Source organism: Prosopis cineraria, unplaced genomic scaffold, assembly GCF_029017545.1.
Source record: "Prosopis cineraria cultivar Desert tree isolate PC_DT_omini unplaced genomic scaffold, ASM2901754v1 PC448, whole genome shotgun sequence".
NCBI lineage: Eukaryota > Viridiplantae > Streptophyta > Magnoliopsida > Fabales > Fabaceae > Prosopis > Prosopis cineraria.
Genome location: NW_026555773.1, coordinates 6,784 through 20,911, shown reverse-complemented (window position 1 = coordinate 20,911; position 14,128 = coordinate 6,784). Strand labels below are relative to the sequence as shown.

General features: G+C 32.2%; 1 protein-coding gene and 1 long non-coding RNA gene across 2 annotated transcripts; one reads left to right on the top strand and one right to left on the bottom strand.

The window, feature by feature from the left end:
- Positions 1 to 2,238: 2,238 nt before the first annotated feature.
- On the top strand, positions 2,239 to 5,829 carry LOC129297140 (uncharacterized protein At4g37920-like). Its single transcript, XM_054935509.1, has 6 exons — positions 2,239 to 2,597; positions 3,036 to 3,313; positions 3,697 to 3,862; positions 4,155 to 4,399; positions 4,799 to 4,986; positions 5,076 to 5,829. The coding sequence occupies exons 1-6, from the start codon at positions 2,399 to 2,401 to the stop codon at positions 5,293 to 5,295; spliced, it is 1,296 nt and encodes a 431-aa protein (XP_054791484.1). The 5' UTR covers positions 2,239 to 2,398; the 3' UTR covers positions 5,296 to 5,829.
- Positions 5,830 to 6,934: 1,105 nt separating this feature from the next.
- LOC129297142 (uncharacterized) lies at positions 6,935 to 7,643 on the bottom strand. The gene is made up of 3 exons (XR_008590124.1): positions 7,594 to 7,643; positions 7,393 to 7,483; positions 6,935 to 7,313 (listed from the first exon to the last, which is right to left on the bottom strand). It is a non-coding gene; the product is annotated as an uncharacterized LOC129297142 (long non-coding RNA).
- Between the last annotated feature and the right edge of the window lie 6,485 nt (positions 7,644 to 14,128).

The following is a 14,128-nucleotide window of genomic DNA, read 5'->3' as shown; positions in this document are numbered from 1 at the left end:
TGATCCTGTTAATTGTGGTAGCCAACAAGTTAAATGTAAGGAATAATAAGGAAAAGTTGAGGATGGAGTTGCATTCATGTCTGCATGAATTTTATATTTATGTATATGGAATTAAATTATATTTGTGAAAGTTTGGTCCACTCAACTAACTTTAACTTGCCTAGTATATTTTGTAAATACTTTATAATTACTCAGACTTTTAAATTTTATTATATGATTATAAAAATTTCAAGTCAATGTAGCGGAGCAAAGGGGAAGCAACCAAATGCTTGAGACTTTTCTTAGCAAAGCCTTAAGTCCATTTAATTAGTTTGAGAAATAATAATTGCCAGTGTAGGATTCATCATTTGCTATTAGGAGTTAAATTATTTGTTTGTTTATTTGCTTATTTGATTTTTTCGATGAAAATGTTATTAGTTGACATATTTAGTCAAAATTAAATACTTAAGCAATTAATTTGAGTTAGGACATGTGTCTAGGCCTCTAGGGGCTTGACTATACTAATATCTTGTGAATTAGAATCTTATTATTTTATAAATTTATTTCTATCTATCATGATAAACTCCTTCTTATCATGGTAGGAGCTGTGTTCTTGACCTTAAAATTATATATCCAAAACCTCAATTCTAGTTTAATATTTTTCTACACAGGTTAATTTTTAAGTATATGTTTTATTAATTGAGACTTCTTATAACCATAGTAGTTTTTAAAAATTACATTTGATCCTTTTCTACCATGGTTACCTCTTAAAGGAATTTTAAAAAGTTAGTTTTAAATTTGTATACTATGGTAATTGATTTTGTGAGTTTAATTTTTATTAGCATGGTATTTTTCTAAGATTTTTGTGTTGAAAGTTTAGATATTACAAGTGGGATAGGGAGGAACTTTTGTGGCTGGCTTGACGTTCATGTTGTTGATTGTACGACTCAAGCACACCCACCCTATGAGGAGAGAGAAGGCAAACATTTTGGAAAACCATCCTCTAATAGTTCCTTCATTGCTAGATCTGCCTATAATTTTCTTCTTGTAGATACGCACCAACAAGCTTATATTGCGATGGCCTTTTTTAGGGGAAGATCAAGTATTTCATGTGGTTCTTTACGCATGGAAGAGTGCATGGAGCTTCGAACAAGGAGAGGTATTCAAAGTAACGATAGCTACCCAACGAGATGCAATACTAAGGAGGACTCTATGCATCTGTTACGTGACTATACTAATGCCTTAAACAGGTGGAAGTTTGTGATCAAAGATGACAAACTTGAGACTTTCTGCTCCTTACAAGGTGTGGAATGGGTCAAGTGGATCTGAAGATGGAAGGGGGGAAGGATTTCACTAAGAAAATTTGTCGGCAAACCCTATTTGGCTTCATCTGTTGGGATATTTTGGTTAATAGATGTAATCTTGTTTTTGGCTACGGGGAACAAGGAATCTCTCATGATGGATTGTTTAGTTTATTTAGAGCTTATATGTACAAGGAGCTAATGAATAACTGCCCCTATTCAAAACCAATGACTAGGTGTAGGAACAGGTAAGCAGAGGCCATGATGATTTCTTCAAATTAAACTGCCTGTTAATTGTTCAGTTAAAAGTGAAGCAGCAGATGTGAAGGCACTATTCGCAATGGGAACAATAATTAGATTTGCGGTTTTAGCTCCAAATTAATTGATGTCCCTCCAGGTGTGGCCAAGTACTAGGATTATATTTTACCAAAAAAAAAAATATTAGGATTATACAGGGCCTAAGTATGTGCCGGTAGGGGGGTCTCTCCAAATTTTAGATCTTTTCTGACTAATCTTAAGCACTTACCTTCATCATTAAAGAATATTGTGATGTTAACTACCTTTGAGGGACATTGTTGATCAAGCTCAATGTTTCCCTTCTCAGGGATAGTCAATTTTATTTTCTTCATGTTACCCAGGAATGTAATAGTGAATCTAACTTTCTAACTAGGTATTCCCATACTATGATGGGAAATTTTTACCTCTTTAATTATCATCCTTCTACTGAATTAGGTGAGGAAGATGATGAAAGAGGATAGCTTAGTTTTTGATCTGGACTTTTAGTTGGGACTAAAAAGCATGCCGTCCGTGAACATGTGATAAGCGCTTTTTGAACCGTGCCCTGCCTCGTGAGTTCTCCGTGTCTAGCTCTTAAAAATTTTATTTATACAAAACCAAATATTTAAAAAAAAAAAAAAAAAAAAAACCAACAGACAAAGAAAACAAAACAAAAGGAATTCTCTGAGGACTACTTGCGGATAATAGAGAAGGAGATTCTGCCGAGACCTCGCCATCTCGGGTTCCTCAAGCCTCTGCTATGTGGGAATAGAACTAACTGAAAGCCTGAAACCAGTGAGTGAACTCTAGTCTGGAGGAATCGTAATCGGAGGAAATATCCGATGGCTTACGAGATTTCTGCCTTCGTCTTCAACAGCACCACCCCTACTCTCATCTCCTTCCATGAGAATTACTCCGCTAGCTGTCTTGTAATTTCTTCATCCTTCTCTGATTCCACCTTCTTACCTTCCAAGTTCTACCCTTGCTTCAAAGCACCGCAGAATTTCAAGCCCCTCACTCTCCTACATGGCGAGCGACTCTGTGAGTATTCCTTGTTCTTTTTTACCCTGTTCTGGTTTTCGTCGCAAGGTTTTAAATCTTTATTTTCTTAACATGCTGTAGTTTCCATGTGCTCAAGATAAGATTGGGAAATGGACATGTCTATGTTTTTGTATGAGTCATATGGGCGTCAATAGATTTGGGTGCTGATCTTAAAGAGAGGACCGGAGAATAAGTTTTCAAGAAGTCTTCATTTCGATTGAGACTGGATCATTGTTCATGTTTTGTTTTGATAAATTAGTGGGAAATGAAAAAGAAAATAAGCGTGTTACTTCTGCTTTGATTATCTCGTTGTGCCAGCCAACAGTGAATGGTTGTTGCATTTTTTTTTTTTTTCCCTGATGATGTACTTGATGATTTTCTAATTTTTTTCTCTAAACGTAATGTTCGTGCGTCACTAAAATGGGAGAATGTTTTTAGGTCCACTAGCTAGCAGTTTATCTTCTGCTCAAGTGGAAGAGCAAAAGGAGGTTGAAATTGTGGAGGGTTACACTATGACCGAAATTTGCGACAGAATGATAGATGTGTTCATGACTGAGAAGACAAAATCAAAGGAATGGAGGAAGTATTTGGTATTCAGAGAAGAGTGGAATAAATATAAGGATAGCTTCTACAGAAGGTGCCAGAAGAGGGCAGACATGGAGAATGACCCAGTTAAGAAGCAAAAATTCATTTCACTGTGGAAAAAGATGAAGAAGGTAAATCAATGCTATCAATTTACCTGTGTTTACGCCCCTTGCAATTTTGGATGCTTGGAAAATTAGTCTTTTGGCCTTGATGGGAAATTAGGAAAAGCTGAGAATTCTCTTTCGTTCAAATTTAGTTTGAAAATGACAAGTCAAACATTTGATTTGGACTAAATAAATGGGAGCTGATAATTTGTTCAGCAATTACCTCACGAACTGATAATTTCATATTCTTTTTTCTTTTTCTTTTTCTTTTTTTAACTTACCTTCTTTTCTAGTGGTAAGTATTTGTAGAAACTAGGAACCAAATAGCTATCTCATATCTAGAGTCTAGACACTTACTTGATTTTAGAGCTTCTTCCTCGGTTCTGCTTGATCAGGTATAAGAATTGCAGATTGATGATGAAATGGAAGGACACGGTGACCTGCTCAAGGAGGTGCAAGATAGCCCTACTGATATAAATGCCATAGTTGCAAGGAGGCGTAAAGATTTTACAGGGGAATTCTTCCGTTACCTTTCTCTCCTTTCAGACACATATGATAGCTTGGAAGACCAAGATGGTGAGAATGTGGATAAAGGAATTAATTTGACTCTGGACTGATATTATGAATAAACATTGATTGTAAATTAAATCTAGTAAACACTAGAAAGCAAGAGATGTGTGATGGTTAAGAATCCTTGTAGTTGTAATCCAAGTTCCCAACTCATAATCTAAGATGGGTGGGATATTTAAACTATATGTTTAGTTGAAACTATAAAAATGAACTTTCTTCATTATGATGCATCCAAAAGAAAACTGAGAATTATTTCTTGATCTTCCTGCTTCAATTGATTGGCCCATTTGTTGTGCAGCAATTGCCAGGCTTGGGACTAGATGCTTGTCAGCTGTCAGTGCATATGATAACACTCTAGAGATTGTGGAGACATTGGATCCTGCACAGGCGAAATTTGATGATATTCTCAACTCACCATCAATTGATGTGGCATGTGAGAAGATCAAAAGCCTTGCAAAGGCAAAGGAACTTGATTCGTCATTAATCCTCTTGATAAATAGTGCTTGGGCTAAAGCAAAAGAGTCTTCAACACTGAAAAATGAGGTACAATTATAGAACATGATATTCCAGGGATTTGTCATGACTTTGTGTTCCTGCTGCCATTTTCACTGAATGGATAAACTTTTGTGTTTGAATCTCAGTAGGATGGGAAGCTTTCAAGTTCCTTTTTAATATAATGGTGAATTATCAGTATAGGAGCAGAAGAAAAGTAGATATTTATGCTGTTCTTGTCTTGAGATCTGAAAAATAAATAAATTATTTAAGTTGATAATTCTGAGTGTTGATGTTTTCTTTTGATCTGTACAAGCTGAAGAACCAAATTTTTATTCTTTTCAGCATATATAGAGCACATGGAAGCTTAATTTTGCTTGCTCAAGCCGAGAAGAAATATGTTTATACGGCATTCTGTGTGCTCAAACAACATTTTTCGATTCTCTGCAGGTAAAAGATATAATGTATCAATTGTACAAGACCACAAAGAGCAGTCTAAGGAGCATGGCTCCTAAAGAAATCAAGCTACTCAAGCATTTGTTGAATATTGTAGATCCTGAGGAGAGATTCTCTGCATTAGCAACGGCTTTCTCTCCTGGTGGTAAACATGAAACCAAGGACCCTGATGCATTATACACGTAAGAGGACACCCTTCTGCTTCATTTTTAAATAGTGATTTTTGTGATCATTCTTATTTGCTTCTCCAACTCTCTCCTTGATTGAGCAGTACCCCGAAGGAGCTGCATAAGTGGGTTAAGATCATGCTTGATGCATATCATTTGAATAAAGAAGAAACAGAGTTCAGGGAAGCCAAGCAGATAACTGAACCTGTGGTTATCCAGAGGCTGTTCATCCTCAAGGAAACCATTGAAGAGGAATATCTGGAAAAAAATACATTTCAAAAGTCTGATGCAGAAAAAGACTCTAAGTCAGAAGAAGAGTTATAAGGTTCTTTCCTTAAAAAATATAAGTTTCCCTTCCTTCCCCGCTCGCTCTATTGTTTCATACCTTGAAAGGAAAAGGGAACAAGGAAAGAAGGGTCAAAGAAGGAAATGATCAAGCGTACCAAAGTTTTTTCAAGTGGCTACTTGCAGCTGGGGCCCCAACTTATCTGCTTTCAAAGATTTTTGTACGGGTGTAATCTAGTTTTTTTTTAATTTTTATGATAAAAAATTTAGATAAGTTGATTCTCAAGCCTTGCCAAAGTTAAGGCATACCTTGATTTAATATATTTGTGTCTCCTATTAGGAGGACTCGAATCATGTTTACTTCCTTTGCATGGAAAACTAGTGGGGTTGTACTCATGAGAAAGCTGAAGGTGTAAATTAAAAACCCCCCATCAAAACAATTTGGCCTTGCTTTGATGAGGAGCATTTTTCCCTCCCTTTTCTCTGGATGAGGATTTGGCCTGTAGGGAACTTGGAACAATATCTATATTTAGTGAGTTAGCGGATAAAATATTCCTATTTTTCCCCATTGAAGCACTCTTGTTGGTCATTTAAATTCATTTCCTTGATCTCTTGGAAAGGAAATTAGCCCTCACGGCAAATAGAAAAGGGAAATAAGTCCTCAGCTTCTCTGGGATGCATGAATGATTTTGTTCTTTTCTTCTTATTCTTTGGAACAGTGCATGAATCAAATTTTTTCTCGCAAGTTTGGCGAGACATCCCAAGAAATATAGCATGAACCAGGTCCTTAATGGGATGTTTTCCACATGAACTGAGAGGTTGAAGTTGGCGAGACATTTAATGCCTCAATTTAATACAGAGCCAGCCCTCGATGGTCCTAAGTTCGAGTCGTAGTTTTCCTTAAATATGCCACCCAACGTAGGCCAACCCATTGCAGGGGAATATAGCGTTCGAATGCATTTTTTATATAAATATTTTATACTTAACGTGCTTATTTTTAACAGAAACGTCTATCTTTTATCTATTATTTATTTTATAATAAATTTTTGTTGTTAATATTATTAACATTTTAAAATTCAATTATTTTGATTTGAGCACTGAATTCTTATCTTTAGTCAAAGTCACAAACATCAGTTCCTTATGATTTGTGAAACAGAAGTCCAATTTGCTCTCACTTTTTCATAGTCTTCGCGTTGGCCTTTTTAATTAGGATTAGAGTTTCCTCGGAGTATTACCATTTCTCTTCATAATCTTTTCAAGTTCAAAGTTCAAAACCATTAAACGTCAGGAACAAGAGAAAATAAAAATGGCTGATCTTCGAAATTTCAGCCAATAAAATTGTCTCAACCAAAAAATAGATAAAATCTATTAATCAGATGTGCCAATGAGATGTGAAAATAGATAGTTAGTTCGTAGTCTTCTTCAAAGTTCTTGCAAAATAAACCCATCAATCACCATATGAAGATGGCAGGGAATCCACTTGCCACGAAAAGACGGTGGAAAATTGACAACCTGACCCACACCCATTGGAGTTAGCTCGATCCTTCATTCATTCCAATTATTACCATCATTGCCACCATATGTCCCGTTTAATCATATCATGTGAAGTAGAATACAAGATAATCGATTGAGATCTTAACACGCATCAAATTTTAAAATTACAACCCAGAAAAAAAAATTACTGAGAATATTTGTTGAGTCATTTGGATAAATAATTACAACTACAACACTCCTCCGAATCTGACTTCCCATGTCAAACAACTGCCGAGAGAGGTAGAAACGGAGTTATTCAAAGCATAAACAGAGACTGAATCTTGATATATTATAGAAAATCCAGGAGCAATAATTACACTATATATAGTTATGAGGATGATGTGATGAGAGGAATAATCCCTTATTATTGATTACAGAGAACAGACACTACTGCATCTGCATGATGATGATCAGCTGATGAAGATGATGGAGGGGTCGCAGCAGCACTCGTCGATGAGGCAGCAGCAACACAAGGCAGCAAGGCTGGCACAGAGGAACACAAATCATGATCATCCCACAATATTCTGTAATGTAAATTGATCCTATAAGAAAATAAAATAACAATATTGGTATAATTAATAAGAAGGTTTATTGGTTAATTACCATCCTTCAAGGAAACCAGCCTGTCTTCTGGGTGGTGGTGGAGCAGCAGCATATTGTGGAGGCGCCATCACTGGAGGACCTTGATAATAACCTAAACAAGCACCAATATTTTTTCATATTACAGAAACAGACCACAAAGCAAGCTAGAAAGGAAAGAAGAAATTAAACGAGTGAGTCTTCTATGAACAGATAAGAAGCTACCTTGATGAGGGGGAGGATAGGGATAACCGTACTTGGGGTCACTCATTTCTCTGAGAAAAACACGACCAACACAATCTTTAGCACTGAAACCAGAGGTATCTCTTCGATCTGTGATCGAAACGGAGTTTGGGTTTTGGCTGACACAGTTAAAAAAGTTGCGAATCGTGCGTCCCCTAGTTTCGACCTCTATTTATAAAACTTGCGTGTGAAGCTTCTCTTCATTCCCGCACGCTCTCTCATCTCTCGCTTTTATTGAATTGGAGCACTCCCACTTTTGGATCTCGATGATAGAAGAATTTTTAATAAAATTAAAATCAAAATTAAAACCAGAATCGAATTAAATTTTAAAAGTGTGTTTGGTATGAAAATTGAATCATGATATAATTTTAATAAATATATATATTTAAAATATAAAAAATTAAAATACCCTTTATTTTATTTTTTTAATGACACATAAGCCAATTCTATGTTGAGTTGGTAGATTTCATGATCTCTACAATGAAATTGGATTCCATCAATTTTGATGGAATCAGATTATTGCAAGAAAGCAATTCTGATATACCAAACAAGCCAATTAAAAAATTTTATGTCCAATTCTATTTTTCTTTTTACAATTTTGATGTACTAAATATGGCCTTATTCTTCGTCCACCCTCACGGCGCCACTTAACGTTGAGAGTTGAAGTCAACAGAGGCCATCTTTTGCCTGCAGAAAAAATAATATTTAAGTCTTTAGAGATCAAATCAACGATAATTAAATTCTTCAAAGTATTTTTCAAAAATAATTTATGCTTATAAATAACAATCTCAATTGAATGTTATATTTAGAATTTAAATATTTTATTCGCAGCTGAAATCTTAAATTTATAATTATTTGTATTAATATTTGCGATCTTAAAAAAAAATATCAAAAACTTTAGCTGTTAAGTAAATCTTCTGCGACCTAATTCCTTCGGTTTTATGTAGAATTGACTTTCAGCATGTTTTTAAATCAAGAAATACTCTAAATTTTATTAATTTTATTTAAAAATTTAACTTTATTCTTATTAAATATTTATATTTTAATAATTTTCACAATATCAGAAAAGTATAAAATAAACACAAAAACTATAAATATATACTATAAATTGGATCACAATAAACATTCTCTGTCATATTAATAAAAACAGTTTTTTCACAAACAAGACAGGCGGGAGATTACGGGACCACGTGGGGACAGGACCAATTGACAGGTGTGCAGTGAGGCAGGCAGTAACTGGAAAGAAGGGATCCCGGGGAGGGGTATTATTTTTTCTCCTTCATTTTCCATCATTTTCTCAATCTCTATCATTTAAATTATTTTATTAAATAATTTTTTAAAATGATAAATTTAATAAATAGTGAAGATAAAGAAAATAAAAAAAAATGGAGGAAAAAAAAAATGAAGAGATCCAAAGGAGAAGACTGGAAGAGGCTGTTGAAGACAAGTCATAGAAAAGTGGGCCACGTGACAGCTCAGCGTGACCCAAGTCGAACTCGCGCGTCGCTTTATGATCTCTTGAATATGGTCTAGTTTGATTCTTTTTCGCCCTACGTTGCTCCTAAATGCTTATCTTCTTGACTTTAATGCCGCCACATGATGTGGTTGAGTTTGTTTCTCCAGAAAATTCCTCCAGAATCTAACCCGGGAAAAAACAGGTAATATCTCCGCTGCCGCAGTTTGAACGCTTTTTCTTCAACATTAATTAATCAAAATCCATCTCAAAAGCAATTCAAAAACAGGAATCCCCAGAAGTGGGTTTAGAAGGGGAGGCTTTATTTGGTTTGGTTTTCTACTTGCGTAGCCTTTGTTGACATAAATAAATACATTTGCTTTCTGAATCAATTTTCTTCTATTTCATTTCATCTTTACATCGTAATTCTATTTCTTGCTCTACTTCCATATCCAAACTCTTGAATGAATTATTATTCGGGTTATATATAGCAGGATCACCCAACTTATTAAACACTTAAAATATATATTATGTGAGTGAATGAGACATCAAGAAGACGAGGAATAGAGATCAGAAAATTACAGGCAGCCCAATGAAATTAGGCCCTTGTGTTTGTCCAAAATCACCCTTCACTGCAAAAATGTTCATATTATAATGGAAGGAATGAGTTCTTCACAAAATAACTAATCAATGCTTAAAATTTTGTTAAACAATATGCTCATATTTTGTATTTAACTATTTACTATAAAAAAATCAAATCTATTATAGTAATATTCATAAAGACTTCTTTTTGCACCAACATTATTTATGAAGACTTGACACTCATTAAATAAAGTCTTCAATTCAACTTTTGTACACACTAGGAAAATTCTTTTATACTGATATTTCAGGTGCTCACTGCTCATTTCATCTTATAAATATAAGCTGTCCGAGTTAAAATTATACATTTCAAATTCAATTTTTTTACATTTTTATGTTCTTTTAATTCAATAAGTAAATAATATTTTAAATTTCACAATTTAAAAAAATAAATTTACTTAAACTTGGAACATCCAAATTAAATTTAAGCAGTTTAGATATTATTACAGCAATAATCATGTAGATTTGAATCCTTATACTTCTGGATACTTGATGATTTGTAAAAACAAAAATAAAACAAAAAAAAAATGTCATGGGTTACTTAAGTCTAATGGTGTATTCGTGAGGACTAACCTAAACCAATAATTCAATATGATCCAGTTTCCTGTCCAAATTCTTTTCATAATAATATTCTGAATTTCCTGATTTGAAGAATCTAGAGAATTTGGAATTTATATTTAACACCTCCAGTCCTGAGAATTCGGCTTCTATTGAAGAATTGAATGTCTTCATTACTAAGCAGACTTTTAAAAATTCGGATAATTGGTTCAACGACAAGATTGATATATCCTTTAAAATTTATAAAAGTAAATCAGCATAAAAATCAAACAAAATTCAATAAAATTTAGTTGAGAATAATGATATTGAAATTAATTACTTACTTATTTATTTATTTACAGAAGGTACTTTAAGATAAAAATATCTAATGTTTAACAGACCGCGCTCAAGATATTTCACAAATTTGTTAATATGTCGTGATTAATTTTAGAATGATCACATAATTATGAAGATCATCATTCATCACAAGACAGGGGTCCACGCATGTGCTTTTACGGCATTCTAGAATGTCCTCAAAGGGACAAAGTTGCATAATACGTGCAAAATAATGAAGAACATGCACAATTATTTAAGAAAAAATTACATTCAAGTTTCATGAAAAAAAATTATTATCAAAAAATTTTATAAATTTTATAAAATATTTTTAAATTTTAAATCTCACTCGTTAGTAATTTAATTAAAAATATTAATAACTGAACAATGATCATTTATAACTTGTTATTATAAATTATTATTTTTCTTTACAAGTTATAAATAGTCATTGCTTAATTGTCAATACCCTTAGTTAAATAGTTAATACGCAAGATTTGAAATTTGAGAATATTTTATAAAATGTATGAGACCTCTTAATAATAAACTTTTTTTGTGAAATTTAAATGTAATTTTTACACTATTTAAAAAACTGTCAACATAATGGGTGGTGTAAGTGTAATAATTACTAGTATTGTTTATTAGCTCCACTAATCAATTTGGATTAGTTTCTTTAATGATAAATTATTGCCCACCTCAATCTTTCTTTCTCCAACCCAAAACTCTGTATGTGACAAAAAATACTTTAACCAATCTTGTTGCTGACTGAAAGTTCAACCACTCCAATACAATTTCCCCTTTTTATTCCTTTAAAAAAAGACATGATTATGGGCATTTGCCATTCGTAGCTTCTACAACATGCTAGATTATGTAGGACTTGATTCCATCCCATGATGTCATCAAGATAATTTTTGTAATATAGGACTGGTTTGATTTTTATTTTTTAAAAAAGAAAACATTTAGATAAGTATCCCGGGGCATGCTTAATTTCTGTTTTTAAATTTTTTCCTCCACTCAAAAAAAAATCTGTCTTTTAAAAAAAGAAAAGTGGTTGGGCAAGTGTTCTAATTTAAATGTTTTCAAAATAATTTAAATTAAAAAAAACAAAAATTGAAAAATTGAAAACTATTTTTATTTTTTTACTTTCAAAACATAATATATTTGATGCCATAAAAAACACATTACATTTGATTATTAACCAAATACTATTATAAGTTTTCATCATAAAGCCATCAACGACTACTATTATTGGTCAATTTTTAACTCTAAAACTATGTTTAAACTAATATAATCAAATTGATTTTTTTTTAATTTTGTTATGAAAAATAATTCTAAAACCTATTTTATAAAAAAATTAAATAATAAATGAAAGATAACCAGACATGTTTTTTTTTCAAGACTATCCTCATTTTCTTTGTTTTTTAAAAAATAAAAATATCTTAGAACTTTTTTTGTTTTATTTTTTTTAAATACACCATATTTAATTATAAAAAACTACTATCAACTATGATCAATTACTATTATAAGTGACAATTATTAATCACGGGCGACCACCACAGATATTAGCCAATTTTTTATCTTTAAAATTATTTTTAACTTAACATAATTAAATAATTTTGTTTATTTTGTTTTGAAAACTAATTTTAAAAGTTATATCATAAAAAACATTTAAAAATAGGAATACAATCAAACAGGCTTACGATGAAGGAAATTGAGCTCAAGAAAGAAAAGTTCACAAGGGATTACAGGTTGAAGTTAAATCAAATATACCTTATTTGAGGCCCATTTAACTTTGGTTCACTGTGGCCCGAAAAAGGTTTAAATACAAACTTTAGTTCACTGACAACTAGAGGTCGTAATTTGAATCTCGATTGGTTAATTCTAATAAATTTAAAAAATTTTAAATTAGGGTTGAGAGTTTGAAAAACTTTTCTTACCTTAAACTTATTTGAGCCGCTTGAATAAATCTGAAAAAATTTAGGCCAATTTGAGCACGAATACTCAAATTCATTTGTATTATTAATAAAATAATATAAAAATTTAAAATATTATTTTTAAAAAATAAAAATTAAAATTAGATAAAGAATAAAAATAAAAATAAAATAATATTTAATAATTTTTATATTCAGAATAGTCCAAAAGCTTTAGAGGTTAAGGTCAAACTTGACTATATAAACTTTTTTATATATTATAATATTTTAACTCGATTCAAATAAATTAACTTGAATTGAGCTTAACTCACTTAAATTTAGTGGCTCTAAAATCAACTTCATGGACTTAGATTTGTAAGTCGTATTTGGGAAAAGAAAACACCTCCTAGGATTTGGGCCTTAAGTTGCATCAAATATGCCAGACTTGAGGCCACAATGATTTTAAAATATACTTACTTTGGGTCACGCAATCAACATAGATAAGCTCAAAATTTAAAATCCTAAGCGGCAGAGGTTTAAGCCCACAATGATGACCATAAAAATTCAATACTATATATATATATATATATATTGCGAAATCTTGATTTGCATAAATTTTTTAAGAACTGTTTTTTTTCCTTCTACAACATACACAGAGAGATTATTTATATTTTTTTATAGAAAATGTAGAAGAAACCACATTATTCATAAATTATAAATAATATGATACTATATCTTAAATTTCATGTGTAGCAAGGGCCCTATGGTCCGTTTCAAAAAATATAGGTAATCAATGAACAGTGTCCCATCTCCTAACATGATTTGTTAGACATAAACAGAGACTAATTTAATTCTTATTCATAGGCTCAAGTTGTCCTATTTTTTTGATATATTAATTTGTTACGTGCACATTAAAAAACCGTAAAAAAAATATGTAATGAGCATAGGATATATGAGAGTTTTAAATTTGATATTCAATAGTCAAGTGAATTCATATTAGATCTCAATTGGATCATGCAAAGCAAGAAATTAAGTTAGGGGAATCTAATTATGATCCTTTGCTGATGGAAATTACTGGACAAGAAATTAAACCCATATCCTTAATCATACTCTTAATTAAGGACGACATGTGACTTTGACAAAAGGTCCTAGTAATTATGATTAATGTTTAAACAAGTCGGTAGGCAACATGTGAAAGTGAAAAGTTTCAATCAGACGCCATAAAAGTGACAAGTCCTATATAAACAGAGGCTCCACATGAAGATAACTAGGTTTTATAAACCTACAATTTTTTTTTTTTAAAGAAAGGGCTATAAAGTTTGTAATCATGTAATGAACATATGGATACAAATAGCCAATGGATCATGACAATCACTACAGTATTAATTAATCTTCAAGTTTTGCAGCGTCATTGGCATTTAGCAGAAGAAACAAATGAAAATGATACCAACGTCCAAAGCCCAAGTTGAGGTTAATATCAAACAAAGTCAAGTGTCGTTATTTATTTAATTAAGAAGCCTTTTGGATGGATTTGCATTAAAGTCCGAACAAATCAATCATGGCAAGCTGGATGTTGTAATCATAATCAAGACATTATCATTACCCAGTTTTAGAAGCATCTTCCAAGGGATTCTAGTGGCCAGTTGTT

Bases quoted from the DNA above. Each gene is read 5' to 3' on its own strand.
- LOC129297140 (XM_054935509.1), top strand. From the start codon at position 2,399: ATGGCTTACGAGATTTCTGCCTTCGTCTTCAACAGCACCACCCCTACT. The intron at 3,314-3,696 runs GTAAATCAATGC...TAAGAATTGCAG, and splicing joins TGTGGAAAAAGATGAAGAAG to ATTGATGATGAAATGGAAGG. The intron at 4,400-4,798 runs GTACAATTATAG...GATTCTCTGCAG, and splicing joins CTTCAACACTGAAAAATGAG to GTAAAAGATATAATGTATCA.